A 22335-nucleotide genomic window follows, 5' to 3' on the forward strand; every position below is an offset into this window, starting at 1 on the left:
AAATCCCACGCCGAGAGGCTGTGGCACTCAAACTGTGGGGCGTGATCAAAACTTCTACAGCGCCAATCGTTGAAAAGCCGTCTGTCTAGAACTCCATGAAAATCCATTACAATCCGTGGGCCTAGGACCCCACACTAGTTTGACCGGAATTTCTAGCAAACTCTATTAACAGCTGTTCTTGTCACCGTTTCTGATTCGTTACCTCAAACCACAGGACAAACCTTAAAGTTTCGTTACTTTCCCGCTACCGGCGCGCAAATAAGCCTGCCAATGAGAGAAGCACCGTAGGTGGCGTGGTGATCGGACCTAATAAGAAGTCGGCTAACAGAGACGGTTCGGGATATGGTTAGAGTCCATTACTTCCCAGGATAAGAAGTCATAACTTCTGACTTTAGTAGAATTCAACCTCAAAAAGGGTAAATAGTCTCGTAGGAAACCGATTTTTAACCTTTGAACTTTTGGGCGTCCAACTCTTCTAACGTTAGTTAGCAAAAATATTGATCAAATAATAGAGTTGCGTTTATTTTATCATCTTTTCAGCACTTATTACAAAACATTGCGGAGAAAATTCGATATCATAAACCAAAACTCATTTCGTTCGCGTGCTTCAATTTAGGGTTCTAGGAAACATTCTGAACGTTTCTAATTTAAATCTATACTTAATTAAGTCGCCGCTAAAGAATAGGTATAAAACTCTATTTTAATCTGTATTATTGCATGAAGCTTCATAATTTATTTATATTGCTCCATTGTACGGCATGAATTTATTCATCAACATGAATATATATGTGTATCATTAGCCTTTCTATGATGTTATTCAGGGATGGGAGGTGCCTTTCTATAACATAAACTTTTAACGTCATCGCTCTATAGCCAATCAAAATCGAGACACTTGGAAGTTTGAACAGCAGACGACTAGTTTCACAAAATTGTTCGAGGGATACAATTCCCAGTAAGGTTTACCAAACTCCGTCAATTGAATAGTAAAAATGATCGCCGATACTTTAATAAATATCTCAACACGATGTCCGAAGGTGATGTTGATCTTTTAAAGGAAATTTTGTTAAGTGCGCGCAATTTTTTTCCTAATCTAAAAGTGAAAACTGTGTGTAAAGTGCTAAGCCTTGGCCATAAAGAAAATGAAACGGTTGAAAATTAAGTACAGTACCAACATCTGAAATCTTGAGAATTGATGGGGTTTTTTCTGCTGTTGGAGATAAAATTAACGCTGTGCTTGATCAATTTACAAGCATAATTAGTCTTTCGCGTGACAAGAGCATAGCTTTAGTTTTAAAAACAAACCGCCGGAAATTCTCTGACGTCAGACAAACTTAGCCCCTCCCATCCCTGAATATGTAGTTTAACTAGTCAATGCACATATATATATTCGTGTTAAATGAAAAAATTCATGACTATAATTATGTCTCCACTATAAAGTTTTATAAAACAGAGATTGGTTAACAGAACGCGCAATTCACGGGGTGCGTAAAGACGGGTTACCCAATGTCCGTATGGGGTAATTGAGCTTTACAACTCCAGAAACACCCGATTAAAAATGTGTAATGAAAGGTTAGTACAAAATTTTCTTTCTGTTCAATTGTTATCGCTTATTTTTGAGAAACTCCCGAGTTGCAGGCTGGTTAGGTATTCTGTCTAACTTTTAGTACTCTTTTCGTACCGAAGAATAATTTTCGGCCAAGTTTTACTTCTCGGATACAGGTACCCCCTCTCGATACTGACAAGAAAATTATTCGTGACCCGAACCCGGTTCCAAATCCGAAAAATATCTAAAAATTAATTATTTAAAATTCAAGAATAATTTGAATTTATTTGAATCATTTCACAATTCATTAATGTCATATTGCTCTTGGTTAGGGAATGTTGTTCCATAACGCCTATAGTGCCTATGGGACCCCGAGGGTGTTAATCAGGCACTGCTAAAAGCTATAAATGGGTTTCATTGGTTTTGGACTGAAATACCCAGACGCAATTTGTAAAAAACTACCAGATAAATTACCGATGAATTACCGGTAGCTAGGTGTGGTAGGAACTTAATGTAACCCAGCCGTTGGCCATCTCGAATATTACCTTAGCGAGTTAGGACAAGAATACTACTCTAGCTACAAAACTAGTACGCCCTCCCCACCCCAACCACACCCACATAATACGGACATTAAATAACTCGACTAATTTTTATCATTTCAAAACTCATTACACTAATATTGCTCCTGACTTGGGGCCAACGGACCGCCAACCATGATGTTTATCCGGCAATACTGAAAGCTATAAGTGAGCTTCCTGGGTTTTGGGCTGAGTAGTGGTCGGCATTTGGATAGAATAATATCTGTTTGTTTTATCTTTATTCATAATTTGAAATTATCCACGGGAAGTCTATGATTAATGCAATGTAATCACGAATAATTATCTGATTATTATTCATGAATAACTGATTAACCAAAATTCTGTGGATTATCTTGTCCAAACGCCGACCACTAGGGCTGAGAGACCCAGACGAAAAAGTTTCATCGGTAAATTTTAACTAATTTAAAGGCCGACTTCCAACGAAAAGGGTACTTACGAACTGAAAACCGAGCATCGAGACTAACAATGGGGCGACCGTGCTGATTTTCGAGTTCGTGCTGAGACCAAATTTTGAAGCGTTCTAACTAACTGATAACCTTGCAAGGAGGGTTCTAGCGAACTGAAGATAATCAATATTGAGAGACCCTCGATGTTTATCTTCAGTTCGCTAGAACCCTTTTCGTTGGAAGTCGGCCTTTAAAAGAAAAGTATAGATTTAAATTAGAAACGGTCAGAATGTTTCCTAGAACCCTAAATTGAAGCACGCGAACGAAATGAGTTTTGCTTTCTGATATCGAATTTTCTCCGCAAAGTTTTGTAATAAATGCTGAAAAGATGATTAAATAAACGCAACTCTATTATTTATCTGCATGCCGTTTTATCTATTATTTCGAAAACCATTACCTTAAGCAGAACTTCAGAAGTCCATTAAAATAGCCTAGGAAGTAACCAAAAGCGGGGTTTGGGACTCCCCTCTTGTGTAGCAATACTGAAGAAGGCCGACACATTCGCCACCTCGCGATAACGTTTCTCAGATCTCTGGTTTAGGCGCGACTCGAACGCCAAAATTTGCCCTATTGAGAGAGAAACAGCTATTGGCCGAAAATGAACGCTGGATCTCTAAAGGGACCGGAAAACACCCCCTTCCTCTGTAAAACCGAGCCCTCTCTAGCATAGCATCAGGGGAAGAGATGGGGCTGTGAATTTGGGAACATCAAGGTCATTCGGTTTTATATTATTATTCCTAAACCTATTGAAAAAAAAAGATTTAACGACCGTGGCCGTTTCTCTTAATTTTATTTTTTTTTAAAGCAAACGTGCTATATAGAGATATCTACCCATTTCCGGTCCCTTTAGAGATCCAGCGTTCATGGCCTGAAGAAGTCACGCCCCGCTCACGTGAAGAATTATCTCCAAGAGAGGAGCTCTAGATTTCCAACCGCCCATCCGTGAAGTTAAAAGGAGTTCTCACACCAGCAGAGACGTACACCATACCAGCTATTGTAATTGTTTACTTCCTAGGCTAATTTAATTGACTTCTGCCTTAAGCTAAACAAAAATTTACTGAACAACCAACCAAACGTAATGGTCTTTATAAAATGAGGTTAACTATACTATAGTAGAATTCAACCTCAGAAAGGGTAAATAGTCTCGTAGGAAACCGATTTTTAACCTTGAACTTTTGGGCGTCCAACCCTTCTAATGTTAGTTAGCAAAATTATTGATCACATTCTCCGGGATTGAGTCGCCGCTAAATAATAGGTATAAAACTCTATTTTAATCTGTATTATTGCATCAAGCTTCATAATTTATTTATATTGCTCCATTATACGGCATGAATTTATTCATAAACATGAATGTGTATCATTAGCCTTTCTATCATGTTATTCAGGGATGGGAGGTACCTTTCTATAACATAAACTTTTAACGTCATAGCGGTATAGCCAATCAAAATCGAGACGCTTGGAAGTTTGAACAGCAGACGACCAGTTTCACAAAATTGTTTGAGGGATACAATTCCCAGTAAGGTTTACCAAACTCCGTCAATTGAATAGTAAAAATGATCGCCGATACTTTAATAAATATCTCAACACGATGACCGAAGGTGATGTTGATCTTTTAAAGGAAATTTTGTTAAGTGCGCGCAATTGTTTTCCTAATCTAAAAGTGAAAACTGTGTGTAAAGTGCTAAGCCTTGGCCATAAAGAAAATGAAAGGGTTGAAAATTAAGTACAGTACCAACATCTGAAATCTTGAGAATTGATGGGGTTTTTTCTGCTGTTGGAGGTAAAATTAACGCTGTACTTGATCAATTGACAAGCATAATTAGTCTTTCGCGTGACAAGAGCATAGCTTTAGTTTTAAAAACAAACTGCCGGAAATTCTCTGACGTCAGACAAACTTAGCCCCTCCCATCCCTGAATATGTAGTTTAACTAGTCAATGCACATATATATATTCGTGTTAAATGAATAAATTCATGACTATAATTATGTCTCCACTATAAAGTTTTATAAAACAGAGATTGGTTAACAGAACGCGCAATTCACGGGGTGCGTAAAGACGGGTTACCCTATGTCCGCATGGGGTAATTGAGCTTTACAACTCCAGAAACACCCGATTAAAAATGTGTAATGAAAGGTTAGTACAAAATTTTCTTTCTGTTCAATTGTTATCGCTTATTTTTGAGACACTCCCAAGTTGCAGGCTGGTTAGGTATTCCGCCTAACTTTTAGTACTCTTTTCGTACCGAAGAATAATTTTCGGCCAAGTTTTACTTCTCGGATACAGGTACCCCCTCTCGATACTGACAAGAAAATTATTCGTGACCCGAACCCGGTTCCAAATCCGAAAAATATCTAAAAATTAATTATTTAAAATTCAAGAATAATTTGAATTTATTTGAATCATTTCACAATTCATTAATGTCATATTGCTCTTGGTTAGGGAATGTTGTTCCATAACGCCTATAGTGCCTATGGGACCCCGAGGGTGTTAATCAGGCACTGCTAAAAGCTATAAATGGGTTTCATTGGTTTTGGACTGAAATACCCAGACGCAATTTGTAAAAAACTACCAGATAAATTACCGATGAATTACCGGTAGCTAGGTGTGGTAGGAACTTAATGTAACCCAGCCGTTGGCCATCTCGAATATTACCTTAGCGAGTTAGGACAAGAATACTACTCTAGCTACAAAACTAGTACGCCCTCCCCACCCCAACCACACCCACATAATACGGACATTAAATAACTCGACTAATTTTTATCATTTCAAAACTCATTACACTAATATTGCTCCTGACTTGGGGCCAACGGACCGCCAACCATGATGTTTATCCGGCAATACTGAAAGCTATAAGTGAGCTTCCTGGGTTTTGGGCTGAGTAGTGGTCGGCATTTGGATAGAATAATATCTGTTTGTTTTATCTTTATTCATAATTTGAAATTATCCACGGGAAGTCTATGATTAATGCAATGTAATCACGAATAATTATCTGATTATTATTCATGAATAACTGATTAACCAAAATTCTGTGGATTATCTTGTCCAAACGCCGACCACTAGGGCTGAGAGACCCAGACGAAAAAGTTTCATCGGTAAATTTTAACTAATTTAAAGGCCGACTTCCAACGAAAAGGGTACTTACGAACTGAAAACCGAGCATCGAGACTAACAATGGGGCGACCGTGCTGATTTTCGAGTTCGTGCTGAGACCAAATTTTGAAGCGTTCTAACTAACTGAAAACCTTGCAAGGAGGGTTCTAGCGAACTGAAGATAATCAATATTGAGAGACCCTCGATGTTTATCTTCAGTTCGCTAGAACCCTTTTCGTTGGAAGTCGGCCTTTAAAAGAAAAGTATAGATTTAAATTAGAAACGGTCAGAATGTTTCCTAGAACCCTAAATTGAAGCACGCGAACGAAATGAGTTTTGCTTTCTGATATCGAATTTTCTCCGCAAAGTTTTGTAATAAATGCTGAAAAGATGATTAAATAAACGCAACTCTATTATTTATCTGCATGCCGTTTTATCTATTATTTCGAAAACCATTACCTTAAGCAGAACTTCAGAAGTCCATTAAAATAGCCTAGGAAGTAACCAAAAGCGGGGTTTGGGACTCCCCTCTTGTGTAGCAATACTGAAGAAGGCCGACACATTCGCCACCTCGCGATAACGTTTCTCAGATCTCTGGTTTAGGCGCGACTCGAACGCCAAAATTTGCCCTATTGAGAGAGAAACAGCTATTGGCTGAAAATGAACGCTGGATCTCTAAAGGGACCGGAAAACACCCCCTTCCACTGTAAAACCGAGCCCTCTCTAGCATAGCATCAGGGGAAGAGATGGGGCTGTGAATTTGGGAACATCAAGGTCATTCGGTTTTATATTATTATTCCTAAACCTATTGAAAAAAAAAGATTTAACGACCGTGGCCGTTTCTCTTAATTTTATTTTTTTTTAAAGCAAACGTGCTATATAGAGATATCTACCCATTTCCGGTCCCTTTAGAGATCCAGCGTTCATGGCCTGAAGAAGTCACGCCCCGCTCACGTGAAGAATTATCTCCAAGAGAGGAGCTCTAGATTTCCAACCGCCCATCCGTGAAGTTAAAAGGAGTTCTCACACCAGCAGAGACGTACACCATACCAGCTATTGTAATTGTTTACTTCCTAGGCTAATTTAATTGACTTCTGCCTTAAGCTAAACAAAAATTTACTGAACAACCAACCAAACGTAATGGTCTTTATAAAATGAGGTTAACTATACTATAGTAGAATTCAACCTCAGAAAGGGTAAATAGTCTCGTAGGAAACCGATTTTTAACCTTGAACTTTTGGGCGTCCAACCCTTCTAATGTTAGTTAGCAAAATTATTGATCACATTCTCCGGGATTGAGTCGCCGCTAAATAATAGGTATAAAACTCTATTTTAATCTGTATTATTGCATCAAGCTTCATAATTTATTTATATTGCTCCATTATACGGCATGAATTTATTCATAAACATGAATGTGTATCATTAGCCTTTCTATCATGTTATTCAGGGATGGGAGGTACCTTTCTATAACATAAACTTTTAACGTCATAGCGGTATAGCCAATCAAAATCGAGACGCTTGGAAGTTTGAACAGCAGACGACCAGTTTCACAAAATTGTTTGAGGGATACAATTCCCAGTAAGGTTTACCAAACTCCGTCAATTGAATAGTAAAAATGATCGCCGATACTTTAATAAATATCTCAACACGATGACCGAAGGTGATGTTGATCTTTTAAAGGAAATTTTGTTAAGTGCGCGCAATTGTTTTCCTAATCTAAAAGTGAAAACTGTGTGTAAAGTGCTAAGCCTTGGCCATAAAGAAAATGAAAGGGTTGAAAATTAAGTACAGTACCAACATCTGAAATCTTGAGAATTGATGGGGTTTTTTCTGCTGTTGGAGGTAAAATTAACGCTGTACTTGATCAATTGACAAGCATAATTAGTCTTTCGCGTGACAAGAGCATAGCTTTAGTTTTAAAAACAAACCGCCGGAAATTCTCTGACGTCAGACAAACTTAGCCCCTCCCATCCCTGAATATGTAGTTTAACTAGTCAATGCACATATATATATTCGTGTTAAATGAATAAATTCATGACTATAATTATGTCTCCACTATAAAGTTTTATAAAACAGAGATTGGTTAACAGAACGCGCAATTCACGGGGTGCGTAAAGACGGGTTACCCTATGTCCGCATGGGGTAATTGAGCTTTACAACTCCAGAAACACCTGATTAAAAATGTGTAATGAAAGGTTAGTACAAAATTTTCTTTCTGTTCAATTGTTATCGCTTATTTTTGAGAAACTCCCAAGTTGCAGGCTGGTTAGGTATTCCGCCTAACTTTTAGTACTCTTTTCGTACCGAAGAATAATTTTCGGCCAAGTTTTACTTCTCGGATACACGTACCCCCTCTCGATACTGACAAGAAAATTATTCGTGACCCGAACCCGGTTCCAAATCCGAAAAATATCTAAAAATTAATTATTTAAAATTCAAGAATAATTTGAATTTATTTGAATCATTTCACAATTCATTAATGTCATATTGCTCTTGGTTAGGGAATGTTGTTCCATAACGCCTATAGTGCCTATGGGACCCCGAGGGTGTTAATCAGGCACTGCTAAAAGCTATAAATGGGTTTCATTGGTTTTGGACTGAAATACCCAGACGCAATTTGTAAAAAACTACCAGATAAATTACCGATGAATTACCGGTAGCTAGGTGTGGTAGGAACTTAATGTAACCCAGCCGTTGGCCATCTCGAATATTACCTTAGCGAGTTAGGACAAGAATACTACTCTAGCTACAAAACTAGTACGCCCTCCCCACCCCAACCACACCCACATAATACGGACATTAAATAACTCGACTAATTTTTATCATTTCAAAACTCATTACACTAATATTGCTCCTGACTTGGGGCCAACGGACCGCCAACCATGATGTTTATCCGGCAATACTGAAAGCTATAAGTGAGCTTCCTGGGTTTTGGGCTGAGTAGTGGTCGGCATTTGGATAGAATAATATCTGTTTGTTTTATCTTTATTCATAATTTGAAATTATCCACGGGAAGTCTATGATTAATGCAATGTAATCACGAATAATTATCTGATTATTATTCATGAATAACTGATTAACCAAAATTCTGTGGATTATCTTGTCCAAACGCCGACCACTAGGGCTGAGAGACCCAGACGAAAAAGTTTCATCGGTAAATTTTAACTAATTTAAAGGCCGACTTCCAACGAAAAGGGTACTTACGAACTGAAAACCGAGCATCGAGACTAACAATGGGGCGACCGTGCTGATTTTCGAGTTCGTGCTGAGACCAAATTTTGAAGCGTTCTAACTAACTGAAAACCTTGCAAGGAGGGTTCTAGCGAACTGAAGATAATCAATATTGAGAGACCCTCGATGTTTATCTTCAGTTCGCTAGAACCCTTTTCGTTGGAAGTCGGCCTTTAAAAGAAAAGTATAGATTTAAATTAGAAACGGTCAGAATGTTTCCTAGAACCCTAAATTGAAGCACGCGAACGAAATGAGTTTTGCTTTCTGATATCGAATTTTCTCCGCAAAGTTTTGTAATAAATGCTGAAAAGATGATTAAATAAACGCAACTCTATTATTTATCTGCATGCCGTTTTATCTATTATTTCGAAAACCATTACCTTAAGCAGAACTTCAGAAGTCCATTAAAATAGCCTAGGAAGTAACCAAAAGCGGGGTTTGGGACTCCCCTCTTGTGTAGCAATACTGAAGAAGGCCGACACATTCGCCACCTCGCGATAACGTTTCTCAGATCTCTGGTTTAGGCGCGACTCGAACGCCAAAATTTGCCCTATTGAGAGAGAAACAGCTATTGGCCGAAAATGAACGCTGGATCTCTAAAGGGACCGGAAAACACCCCCTTCCTCTGTAAAACCGAGCCCTCTCTAGCATAGCATCAGGGGAAGAGATGGGGCTGTGAATTTGGGAACATCAAGGTCATTCGGTTTTATATTATTATTCCTAAACCTATTGAAAAAAAAAAGATTTAACGACCGTGGCCGTTTCTCTTAATTTTATTTTTTTTTAAAGCAAACGTGCTATATAGAGATATCTACCCATTTCCGGTCCCTTTAGAGATCCAGCGTTCATGGCCTGAAGAAGTCACGCCCCGCTCACGTGAAGAATTATCTCCAAGAGAGGAGCTCTAGATTTCCAACCGCCCATCCGTGAAGTTAAAAGGAGTTCTCACACCAGCAGAGACGTACACCATACCAGCTATTGTAATTGTTTACTTCCTAGGCTAATTTAATTGACTTTTGCCTTAAGCTAAACAAAAATTTAGTGAACAACCAACCAAACGTAATGGTCTTTATAAAATGAGGTTAACTATACTATAGTAGAATTCAACCTCAGAAAGGGTAAATAGTCTCGTAGGAAACCGATTTTTAACCTTGAACTTTTGGGCGTCCAACCCTTCTAATGTTAGTTAGCAAAATTATTGATCACATTCTCCGGGATTGAGTCGCCGCTAAATAATAGGTATAAAACTCTATTTTAATCTGTATTATTGCATCAAGCTTCATAATTTATTTATATTGCTCCATTATACGGCATGAATTTATTCATAAACATGAATGTGTATCATTAGCCTTTCTATCATGTTATTCAGGGATGGGAGGTACCTTTCTATAACATAAACTTTTAACGTCATAGCGGTATAGCCAATCAAAATCGAGACGCTTGGAAGTTTGAACAGCAGACGACCAGTTTCACAAAATTGTTTGAGGGATACAATTCCCAGTAAGGTTTACCAAACTCCGTCAATTGAATAGTAAAAATGATCGCCGATACTTTAATAAATATCTCAACACGATGACCGAAGGTGATGTTGATCTTTTAAAGGAAATTTTGTTAAGTGCGCGCAATTGTTTTCCTAATCTAAAAGTGAAAACTGTGTGTAAAGTGCTAAGCCTTGGCCATAAAGAAAATGAAAGGGTTGAAAATTAAGTACAGTACCAACATCTGAAATCTTGAGAATTGATGGGGTTTTTTCTGCTGTTGGAGGTAAAATTAACGCTGTACTTGATCAATTGACAAGCATAATTAGTCTTTCGCGTGACAAGAGCATAGCTTTAGTTTTAAAAACAAACCGCCGGAAATTCTCTGACGTCAGACAAACTTAGCCCCTCCCATCCCTGAATATGTAGTTTAACTAGTCAATGCACATATATATATTCGTGTTAAATGAATAAATTCATGACTATAATTATGTCTCCACTATAAAGTTTTATAAAACAGAGATTGGTTAACAGAACGCGCAATTCACGGGGTGCGTAAAGACGGGTTACCCTATGTCCGCATGGGGTAATTGAGCTTTACAACTCCAGAAACACCCGATTAAAAATGTGTAATGAAAGGTTAGTACAAAATTTTCTTTCTGTTCAATTGTTATCGCTTATTTTTGAGACACTCCCAAGTTGCAGGCTGGTTAGGTATTCCGCCTAACTTTTAGTACTCTTTTCGTACCGAAGAATAATTTTCGGCCAAGTTTTACTTCTCGGATACAGGTACCCCCTCTCGATACTGACAAGAAAATTATTCGTGACCCGAACCCGGTTCCAAATCCGAAAAATATCTAAAAATTAATTATTTAAAATTCAAGAATAATTTGAATTTATTTGAATCATTTCACAATTCATTAATGTCATATTGCTCTTGGTTAGGGAATGTTGTTCCATAACGCCTATAGTGCCTATGGGACCCCGAGGGTGTTAATCAGGCACTGCTAAAAGCTATAAATGGGTTTCATTGGTTTTGGACTGAAATACCCAGACGCAATTTGTAAAAAACTACCAGATAAATTACCGATGAATTACCGGTAGCTAGGTGTGGTAGGAACTTAATGTAACCCAGCCGTTGGCCATCTCGAATATTACCTTAGCGAGTTAGGACAAGAATACTACTCTAGCTACAAAACTAGTACGCCCTCCCCACCCCAACCACACCCACATAATACGGACATTAAATAACTCGACTAATTTTTATCATTTCAAAACTCATTACACTAATATTGCTCCTGACTTGGGGCCAACGGACCGCCAACCATGATGTTTATCCGGCAATACTGAAAGCTATAAGTGAGCTTCCTGGGTTTTGGGCTGAGTAGTGGTCGGCATTTGGATAGAATAATATCTGTTTGTTTTATCTTTATTCATAATTTGAAATTATCCACGGGAAGTCTATGATTAATGCAATGTAATCACGAATAATTATCTGATTATTATTCATGAATAACTGATTAACCAAAATTCTGTGGATTATCTTGTCCAAACGCCGACCACTAGGGCTGAGAGACCCAGACGAAAAAGTTTCATCGGTAAATTTTAACTAATTTAAAGGCCGACTTCCAACGAAAAGGGTACTTACGAACTGAAAACCGAGCATCGAGACTAACAATGGGGCGACCGTGCTGATTTTCGAGTTCGTGCTGAGACCAAATTTTGAAGCGTTCTAACTAACTGAAAACCTTGCAAGGAGGGTTCTAGCGAACTGAAGATAATCAATATTGAGAGACCCTCGATGTTTATCTTCAGTTCGCTAGAACCCTTTTCGTTGGAAGTCGGCCTTTAAAAGAAAAGTATAGATTTAAATTAGAAACGGTCAGAATGTTTCCTAGAACCCTAAATTGAAGCACGCGAACGAAATGAGTTTTGCTTTCTGATATCGAATTTTCTCCGCAAAGTTTTGTAATAAATGCTGAAAAGATGATTAAATAAACGCAACTCTATTATTTATCTGCATGCCGTTTTATCTATTATTTCGAAAACCATTACCTTAAGCAGAACTTCAGAAGTCCATTAAAATAGCCTAGGAAGTAACCAAAAGCGGGGTTTGGGACTCCCCTCTTGTGTAGCAATACTGAAGAAGGCCGACACATTCGCCACCTCGCGATAACGTTTCTCAGATCTCTGGTTTAGGCGCGACTCGAACGCCAAAATTTGCCCTATTGAGAGAGAAACAGCTATTGGCTGAAAATGAACGCTGGATCTCTAAAGGGACCGGAAAACACCCCCTTCCACTGTAAAACCGAGCCCTCTCTAGCATAGCATCAGGGGAAGAGATGGGGCTGTGAATTTGGGAACATCAAGGTCATTCGGTTTTATATTATTATTCCTAAACCTATTGAAAAAAAAAGATTTAACGACCGTGGCCGTTTCTCTTAATTTTATTTTTTTTAAAGCAAACGTGCTATATAGAGATATCTACCCATTTCCGGTTCCTTTAGAGATCCAGCGTTCATGGCCTGAAGAAGTCACGCCCCGCTCACGTGAAGAATTATCTCCAAGAGAGGAGCTCTAGATTTCCAACCGCCCATCCGTGAAGTTAAAAGGAGTTCTCACACCAGCAGAGACGTACACCATACCAGCTATTGTAATTGTTTACTTCCTAGGCTAATTTAATTGACTTCTGCCTTAAGCTAAACAAAAATTTACTGAACAACCAACCAAACGTAATGGTCTTTATAAAATGAGGTTAACTATACTATAGTAGAATTCAACCTCAGAAAGGGTAAATAGTCTCGTAGGAAACCGATTTTTAACCTTGAACTTTTGGGCGTCCAACCCTTCTAATGTTAGTTAGCAAAATTATTGATCACATTCTCCGGGATTGAGTCGCCGCTAAATAATAGGTATAAAACTCTATTTTAATCTGTATTATTGCATCAAGCTTCATAATTTATTTATATTGCTCCATTATACGGCATGAATTTATTCATAAACATGAATGTGTATCATTAGCCTTTCTATCATGTTATTCAGGGATGGGAGGTACCTTTCTATAACATAAACTTTTAACGTCATAGCGGTATAGCCAATCAAAATCGAGACGCTTGGAAGTTTGAACAGCAGACGACCAGTTTCACAAAATTGTTTGAGGGATACAATTCCCAGTAAGGTTTACCAAACTCCGTCAATTGAATAGTAAAAATGATCGCCGATACTTTAATAAATATCTCAACACGATGACCGAAGGTGATGTTGATCTTTTAAAGGAAATTTTGTTAAGTGCGCGCAATTGTTTTCCTAATCTAAAAGTGAAAACTGTGTGTAAAGTGCTAAGCCTTGGCCATAAAGAAAATGAAAGGGTTGAAAATTAAGTACAGTACCAACATCTGAAATCTTGAGAATTGATGGGGTTTTTTCTGCTGTTGGAGGTAAAATTAACGCTGTACTTGATCAATTGACAAGCATAATTAGTCTTTCGCGTGACAAGAGCATAGCTTTAGTTTTAAAAACAAACCGCCGGAAATTCTCTGACGTCAGACAAACTTAGCCCCTCCCATCCCTGAATATGTAGTTTAACTAGTCAATGCACATATATATATTCGTGTTAAATGAATAAATTCATGACTATAATTATGTCTCCACTATAAAGTTTTATAAAACAGAGATTGGTTAACAGAACGCGCAATTCACGGGGTGCGTAAAGACGGGTTACCCTATGTCCGCATGGGGTAATTGAGCTTTACAACTCCAGAAACACCTGATTAAAAATGTGTAATGAAAGGTTAGTACAAAATTTTCTTTCTGTTCAATTGTTATCGCTTATTTTTGAGAAACTCCCAAGTTGCAGGCTGGTTAGGTATTCCGCCTAACTTTTAGTACTCTTTTCGTACCGAAGAATAATTTTCGGCCAAGTTTTACTTCTCGGATACACGTACCCCCTCTCGATACTGACAAGAAAATTATTCGTGACCCGAACCCGGTTCCAAATCCGAAAAATATCTAAAAATTAATTATTTAAAATTCAAGAATAATTTGAATTTATTTGAATCATTTCACAATTCATTAATGTCATATTGCTCTTGGTTAGGGAATGTTGTTCCATAACGCCTATAGTGCCTATGGGACCCCGAGGGTGTTAATCAGGCACTGCTAAAAGCTATAAATGGGTTTCATTGGTTTTGGACTGAAATACCCAGACGCAATTTGTAAAAAACTACCAGATAAATTACCGATGAATTACCGGTAGCTAGGTGTGGTAGGAACTTAATGTAACCCAGCCGTTGGCCATCTCGAATATTACCTTAGCGAGTTAGGACAAGAATACTACTCTAGCTACAAAACTAGTACGCCCTCCCCACCCCAACCACACCCACATAATACGGACATTAAATAACTCGACTAATTTTTATCATTTCAAAACTCATTACACTAATATTGCTCCTGACTTGGGGCCAACGGACCGCCAACCATGATGTTTATCCGGCAATACTGAAAGCTATAAGTGAGCTTCCTGGGTTTTGGGCTGAGTAGTGGTCGGCATTTGGATAGAATAATATCTGTTTGTTTTATCTTTATTCATAATTTGAAATTATCCACGGGAAGTCTATGATTAATGCAATGTAATCACGAATAATTATCTGATTATTATTCATGAATAACTGATTAACCAAAATTCTGTGGATTATCTTGTCCAAACGCCGACCACTAGGGCTGAGAGACCCAGACGAAAAAAGTTCATCGGTAAATTTTAACTAATTTAAAGGCCGACTTCCAACGAAAAGGGTACTTACGAACTGAAAACCGAGCATCGAGACTAACAATGGGGCGACCGTGCTGATTTTCGAGTTCGTGCTGAGACCAAATTTTGAAACGTTCTAACTAACTGAAAACCTTGCAAGGAGGGTTCTAGCGAACTGAAGATAATCAATATTGAGAGACCCTCGATGTTTATCTTCAGTTCGCTAGAACCCTTTTCGTTGGAAGTCGGCCTTTAAAAGAAAAGTATAGATTTAAATTAGAAACGGTCAGAATGTTTCCTAGAACCCTAAATTGAAGCACGCGAACGAAATGAGTTTTGCTTTCTGATATCGAATTTTCTCCGCAAAGTTTTGTAATAAATGCTGAAAAGATGATTAAATAAACGCAACTCTATTATTTATCTGCATGCCGTTTTATCTATTATTTCGAAAACCATTACCTTAAGCAGAACTTCAGAAGTCCATTAAAATAGCCTAGGAAGTAACCAAAAGCGGGGTTTGGGACTCCCCTCTTGTGTAGCAATACTGAAGAAGGCCGACACATTCGCCACCTCGCGATAACGTTTCTCAGATCTCTGGTTTAGGCGCGACTCGAACGCCAAAATTTGCCCTATTGAGAGAGAAACAGCATACAGGTACCCCCTCTCGATACTGACAAGAAAATTATTCGTGACCCGAACCCGGTTCCAAATCCGAAAAATATCTAAAAATTAATTATTTAAAATTCAAGAATAATTTGAATTTATTTGAATCATTTCACAATTCATTAAAGTCATATTGCTCTTGGTTAGGGAATGTTGTTCCATAACGCCTATAGTGCCTATGGGACCCCGAGGGTGTTAATTAGGCACTGCTAAAAGCTATAAATGGGTTTCATTGGTTTTGGACTGAAATACCCAGACGCAATTTGTAAAAAACTACCAGATAAATTACCGGATAAATTACCTATGAACTACTGATGCTTTACCGGATAAATTACCGATGAATTACCGGATAAATTACCGATGAATTACTGGATATATTACCGATGAGTTACCGGATAAATTACTTAAATGAATTATATCGATGATTTACCGGATAAAATACCTATAAATTGCCGGATAAATTACCTATAAATTGCCGGATAAATTAACTATATAATACCGATTAATTACCGGATAAACTACCTATATATTACCGATGAATTACCGGATAAATTATCGATGAATTACGGATAAATTACCGATGAGTTACCAGATAAATTACTTATGAATTATCGATGATTTACCGGATAAATTACCAGAAAAATTACCGGATTAATTACCTATAAAATACCAATGAAATTCCGGTAAATTAAAGATTCAAATTTTTTAAAAAATTACCTTTCTGTCGCAAATTTATGGTAAATTTTTTTTAAGTCTCTATATCGTCTAGCTATTAAAACACGTTGACTGTTGAGCACTTTATACCTTGTTCAGGTCCCTTAAAAACAACGAGAACTAATGGGAAATTGACGAAATACTGAACTCTGAAGTTAAAAGGGGTAATTTTACTTAAACAGTTTTTTTTTTAACTGTGAGCGCGGAAATTTTGAAACTGTTCAGTAATTTACGGTAGTGGTCGGCGTTTGGACAAGATAATCCACAGAATTTTGGTTAATCAGTTATTCATGAATAATAATCAGATAATTTTTCGTGATTACATTGCATTAATCATAGACTTCCCGTGGATAATTTCAAATTATGAATAAAGATAAAACAAACAGATATTATTCTATCCAAATGCCAACCACTAATTTACGGACGATAAATTACTTATTCACATCACTTTGAAGAAAGAAGTAAGTTTTCTGATATCGAATTTTCTTTGTTTTATAAGAAATACTTATTAAATAAAAGCAATGCTATTATTTGCCATAACTACAAATACCTTAATCTAAACTAACTTTCAGTGAAAAACCGACTTAATGGACTACTGGTGGTGTATGAGTCAAACTAAGTAGAATTCACGCAATGGGAGTTTTATAGCTATTCTTTAGCTGCGACAGGGATAGATTTAATTTTAGAAGTAGGAATGAAGAACAGAGTAATGTGGGCGTGCGTCAAAGTCCCGGACCCCCTTCCACGGGACGGAGGGGTATGAAAGAAGCTAGGCGGGTCATAGCGACAGAGGTAAAAAGGAATCACGTATTTTTCGGCGTCCCCATCAGCAACGTCATCAAAACGTAGTTTAAGTGAGCAGCCAATAAGATAATTTAAACTTTTCGTTACGTGTTTGAGGGAGGGACTCTACACTGGGCTATGAGTCGGACTGAAGTAAATACTAACCGTTCTCCATTCCTACTTCTGAAATTAAATCTATCCCTGATTAAATCAATCCCATGAATTTTGAGGGAGGGACTCTACACTGGGCTATGAGTCGGACTGAAGTAAATACTAACCGTTCTCCATTCCTACTTCTGAAATTAAATCTATCCCTGATTAAATCAATCCCATGAATTTAAAATATGACAGATTAATAGGGTATAAAAAGCACGCAAAAGAATTACACTCGTGCTTTATTTATGTTTCAACTAGTCTCAGTCTGATACTGAAGAACTACGATAAATCTCTCATCAACACTTTCCAGCTTTTAAAGATTTTGGATTGTCCAGTCAAGCATTAGCGGGCCCAAAAAAATGGCTTTGAACGAAATTGAATTTGTTGGAAATGATCGGTATTTTAAATACAGGTAGAACTTGAATTTTCAAATAATAAACGTTATCGTTGATTGGAAATTTAATTTAAAATTAAAGGTACACCCAAGAAACAATTATAAATTGTTCGATACCTTGGTCTGAAAAGGTGAGCTTATTAAAATTCGGTGACGTTGTTGAAGCGAATCTTCAGTGTCTCGGAATTAAAACTGCTTTCTTGATGACAATTTAACTTTAATTTCTTGTCAGGATAAGACGGATTTTAAGGACCAGATGAAGTTCATGGCAGAATATTTTAATCGATTCTTCAACATGAAGTAAATTTTACACTTCCATATCAATTCGACTAATAATTGGACCGAATTAGACAGAATTCACTTAATGCTCAAACCACGGGCCACTAAACCCGGGATAGATTTATTTTAGACTAGCTGTTACCCGCGGCCGCGCGGCGTCGCTCGGGTGTAATAAAAACTTTCATCAAAATGTAAGAATGGGTAGATTTTCCTGATGACTATAATACTTTTGTAGCACCCTAGGAGCCAAGGCACTCGGCGTTGCCCTCGGGACATTTTTTGTTACTTTTCATGCGGACATTATTCCATAAAAAAGGGTTTCTAAGTTTTTGGCCACCATTTAAAAAGATGACATCAAATCGAACCCATAAGACCGTTCACCCCGTCTATAGGTTAAAGGAAACCAGTGTACTAAATATTTGTGAAATCGGTTGCATAGAGAATTTTTTTACATATCTGGGCGCCATTTATTAAGATGGCGGCGGATTGGAAAAATATTTCTTAGTACGCGCCAACTACTTATGAGTAACCTTCTCGCAAATTGTCAGCCTTCTAGGGCAAGCGGTTTGGGCTGGGGTTCGATTATCAGTCAGTCAGTCAAGACTTAAATTTATATAGATATAGAAGTAGGAATGGAGAACAGAGTAATGTGGAAATGTGGAATCGGTCCCGGACCCCTTCCCCGGGAAAGTGGGGGGGGGGTATGTGTTTAGTTTTTCTTGTGTTCTTGAAGAGACATTAACGGTTCACTGTGAGTCGAGAGTTGAATACGCATTGCTAGGAAAAGGTGTAGTTTCTTTAGTAGAACCAAGTATCATGACGTATCGTCGATTTAAAATAATCTGCATTCAGCCTAAATAATGTAGTAATTCACAATTATAAAGCTTGAATAAATCATTAATTTTAACTTCTGCAATTGCTAATCTATAAAGAGCAATAATTACATATCTATATATATAGTTTTGTAGGTATTTAGTGATACTCTCGACTATGATGGGTAATGTTTTGAGTTCAAATTGAATGTCGTTATTGATTTTAGAGAATTATAAAATATTCAAGAAAAAAAAAAGTAACTTGTGAAATATGGCAAAAACAAAAATCGATAAATACTAGGCCTGGCCTTTCAATCATTCAGATTGTTTTTTGAAAATTAAGTTAATTTTGAATTGAGTAATTGAATTTTGTTTCTAATGGGGATTTCCTAAAAAAGTCAAAACTATTCGCACACCCCCGCTAGTTGTTTTATACCGAAAGTTCATGATAACGTTTTCCCTAGTTCATACGCAACGTTAAAGAACTCTCAGAAACGAATCTCAGCTTACAGACTGCTATGAAACAATGTTAACATCCTATTATAATTCAATTTTGTCGACAACTTTTAGGCTGCATTACAAGAAGAAATATGTTGACTTCAATCAGTATTATAAAATAAACGATACGCCAAAATTTTCCGAGGTATGCAACTTTTTACTTATATTGAAACACTGATTAAAAACGGGAGTACAAATTATTAATCGCTTATATACGCCGATTTTAGACATATCAGGTTATCAATAGCAAAGAGATAACCACATTTTTCCTCAGTCGATTGGATCATTACAATCCATCTCCGCCACTCGGAATAAAGGAGATGATTATCGTGACTAGACCTCAAGTGACAGTCGCGTCCAACTCTTGGTCCTTCTTAAATATGGACAAAGAAGTAAAATTTGTTCAATAACAATATATTTAATACCCAATTCATTGTGCTTTTTCTTGGTTAATTCAGGTGGTGATTTTATTAGCGTTAACCTTGGGACTTCTGTCAATTTTGCTCGTCATTCACTCCATCGTAACAAACAAATACAAATCAGTGCCCACTAAGAAAGTAGCCAAGAAAATGACCAAAGAAACTCTGCAAAATGTCTGGGAGAATGCCTCGCTCTTGTGCGCCGAACGTAAGCAATTACTTCATCCCTAATATTTAAAATGAATTCATCGTCGTCATAAGCGAAACAGAGATTTATGTTTTGTAGCGATTCCCGCTGTTCTGCCTCACATTACTTGTCGTCTGCTCGCTTCTTCTTGGCTTATCGGAGTGACTTTCATTCTGTTCTTCTTGGGTTGTTACTTGCGTACGGACTTCTCGACGGAAAGCTACAACTGCATCGACACTCTATCGGACTTGATCAAATCGGGAATTGAGCCGGCATTTATAGCAAGCGATGATTTAAAATATATTGAGGAATTGGTGAATAATCTTCTTCATGTTAAGTCCTAAATTATTCTGATATCATTGGTTTGTATCAGGCGGCCCAGGACCCAGTTGTTATGAAATGGCTAGATGCACACAAGAAGAAATTTGTTAAACATTATTTTTTATTTCGATATCCATATATTGATTTTTTCATTCCTATTTTTTCTGGAAAGACAGCTCTGATCATAAACAAAGATGAAGTGGATCTTTATTTTAAAGAGTTTGCGGATATTCATAAGACGAAAGAGTTCTTCTTAAAAAATGGAGGATTTTACTTTTCGCAACAAGTTATTAAACTCGAATACAATCACATAACTTTCAACACCTCATGGATCAAAAGCACACCACAATTGAACGCCCAACTGGTGTCAGTAAGAATTTTATCAAAAACAATTATCAGCCTTAACGCCTGTTTTTTTACAGAGTAGAACCGATGTTCGAAAAGCAAGTTTTCAAGTATCAGAAACTTGCTGCAGAATACACTATTGATCAATTAACTTGGAAGAGACCAGTTAAAAGCATGGAAGCCTTGGACCTGAGTAGCGTCAGTGTTCCTTTCTACTTTCTTCTCATGCTGTTGTCAGGAACAGTAGCCGTTATCATTACCGAAATAATCTTTAACTAACTCCCTAAACGTTCCATAATAAACAGTTAAGAACACGAAGAAATGGAATTACAATACAAGATAAAATTTTTATTTTTCTTCGAACTATGCTAAACGAACGAAATCACTTCGTGTTAGGTCGTTTTAAATTCACTCTCTAACTATAGAGCATAATTATGCAAATAAGATTTGAAAGTAATTAATTATCATATACAACCTTCAAATTATTTTAGTAAACTTGTTAGTGGCAAAACACGGATATTCTGGTAGTTTTAAAGGCCTAGGAATATGCACAAATCCTTGAATAAACGAAGAATACCTCATTCATACATTAATATATCATTCACATGCTAAAATAGGCAATCGTGTATGGCATGCACATGCCCTCATAACTATCAGAAACGCGTGCGAAGAACTTACGTTATAATTTCAAGGGGTCACCGGCTCCACCCTGTAATGATGGCTTTTGAATTGGGTACTTAATATTGTCCACGTTATATTCAAGGAGACGATTAACTGCTTACTCTGTTTTAAGAATCTCGTCCTCATTGTTAAAAATCTATATTGGTACATTTTTGTTTTGGCTCGAGATTGGGTTAGGAATATCCGAAGTATTTTCTAAAATTCATTACCTAGACTAGGTTTTGCCACATTTCCTTCTTCAGTCTCTGTTGCGTTTGATCCGACGATCATGAGTTAGGAGAGATTTCGTAAATCATAAGTAAAATAATCGCAATAAGTATGACACTTCAAATATACCCAATGCTAAGTGCTTCCCTTTGGGAAGGTTTCTCCCAAGGGAAACAGAATAAGAGAGTTCTAGGAAACTATAAAACTTTATTCTCCATGGCGCCTTAAAAATGGTCGCTTCTACGACAGTATTTGACAAATGGCGGAAATGATGTTGTGCCCAGAAACATTTAGTGACATACTTTTTGTTTTTGCAAAATGTTACTTATGGTTAAAGATCGCATAATTCTGTTATATTCATGTAGGGAAAAAATTGTAATATGGATAAAATTGTTACAACTGTAGTTTGTCCCTTATTGAACATAAATATTTACAGTGTAATATAACCATTTTGGCACTAACCCTTCATTGAGCATAAATATCTATTGTGAACCATAACTATTTTGACACTACCAGGGGTAAATAACGAAAGGAGTTAGAGACGCTAGCTTCCGTAGTGTAGAATACAGTGGGACTTTCAAACGCAGACACAGAAAAGAGAAAACGCCTCGGTCGCGCCGCCTATAATTCAAAATAAGTATGATATTTTCCAACCAATAGCGTGGCAGCAAAGATTCGAAAGGCATGCTGGAATATCGATTTTCTCCTGTCTGCCAGTGTTCGTCTGCTTACGACTGAGTGG

General features: G+C 37.3%; 1 protein-coding gene across 1 annotated transcript; it reads left to right on the forward strand.

Moving 5' to 3' along the window:
• The first annotated feature begins 11090 nt into the window (after nt 1-11090).
• LOC149621013 (uncharacterized) lies at nt 11091-22101 on the forward strand. Its single transcript, XM_089855051.1, has 10 exons — nt 11091-11176; nt 17761-17862; nt 17927-17975; nt 18077-18144; nt 19506-19578; nt 19661-19825; nt 19892-20060; nt 20139-20353; nt 20413-20726; nt 20783-22101. Exons 2-10 carry the CDS (start codon nt 17810-17812, stop codon nt 20982-20984), a joined length of 1308 nt encoding a protein of 435 aa, XP_089711177.1. The 5' UTR covers nt 11091-11176; nt 17761-17809; the 3' UTR covers nt 20985-22101.
• The last annotated feature ends 234 nt before the right edge of the window (nt 22102-22335 follow it).

This window comes from Phalangium opilio, unplaced genomic scaffold (genome assembly GCF_054372755.1).
Source record: "Phalangium opilio isolate 3A_F unplaced genomic scaffold, DU_Popi_V2 ptg000209l_1, whole genome shotgun sequence".
Classification (NCBI taxonomy): domain Eukaryota; kingdom Metazoa; phylum Arthropoda; class Arachnida; order Opiliones; family Phalangiidae; genus Phalangium; species Phalangium opilio.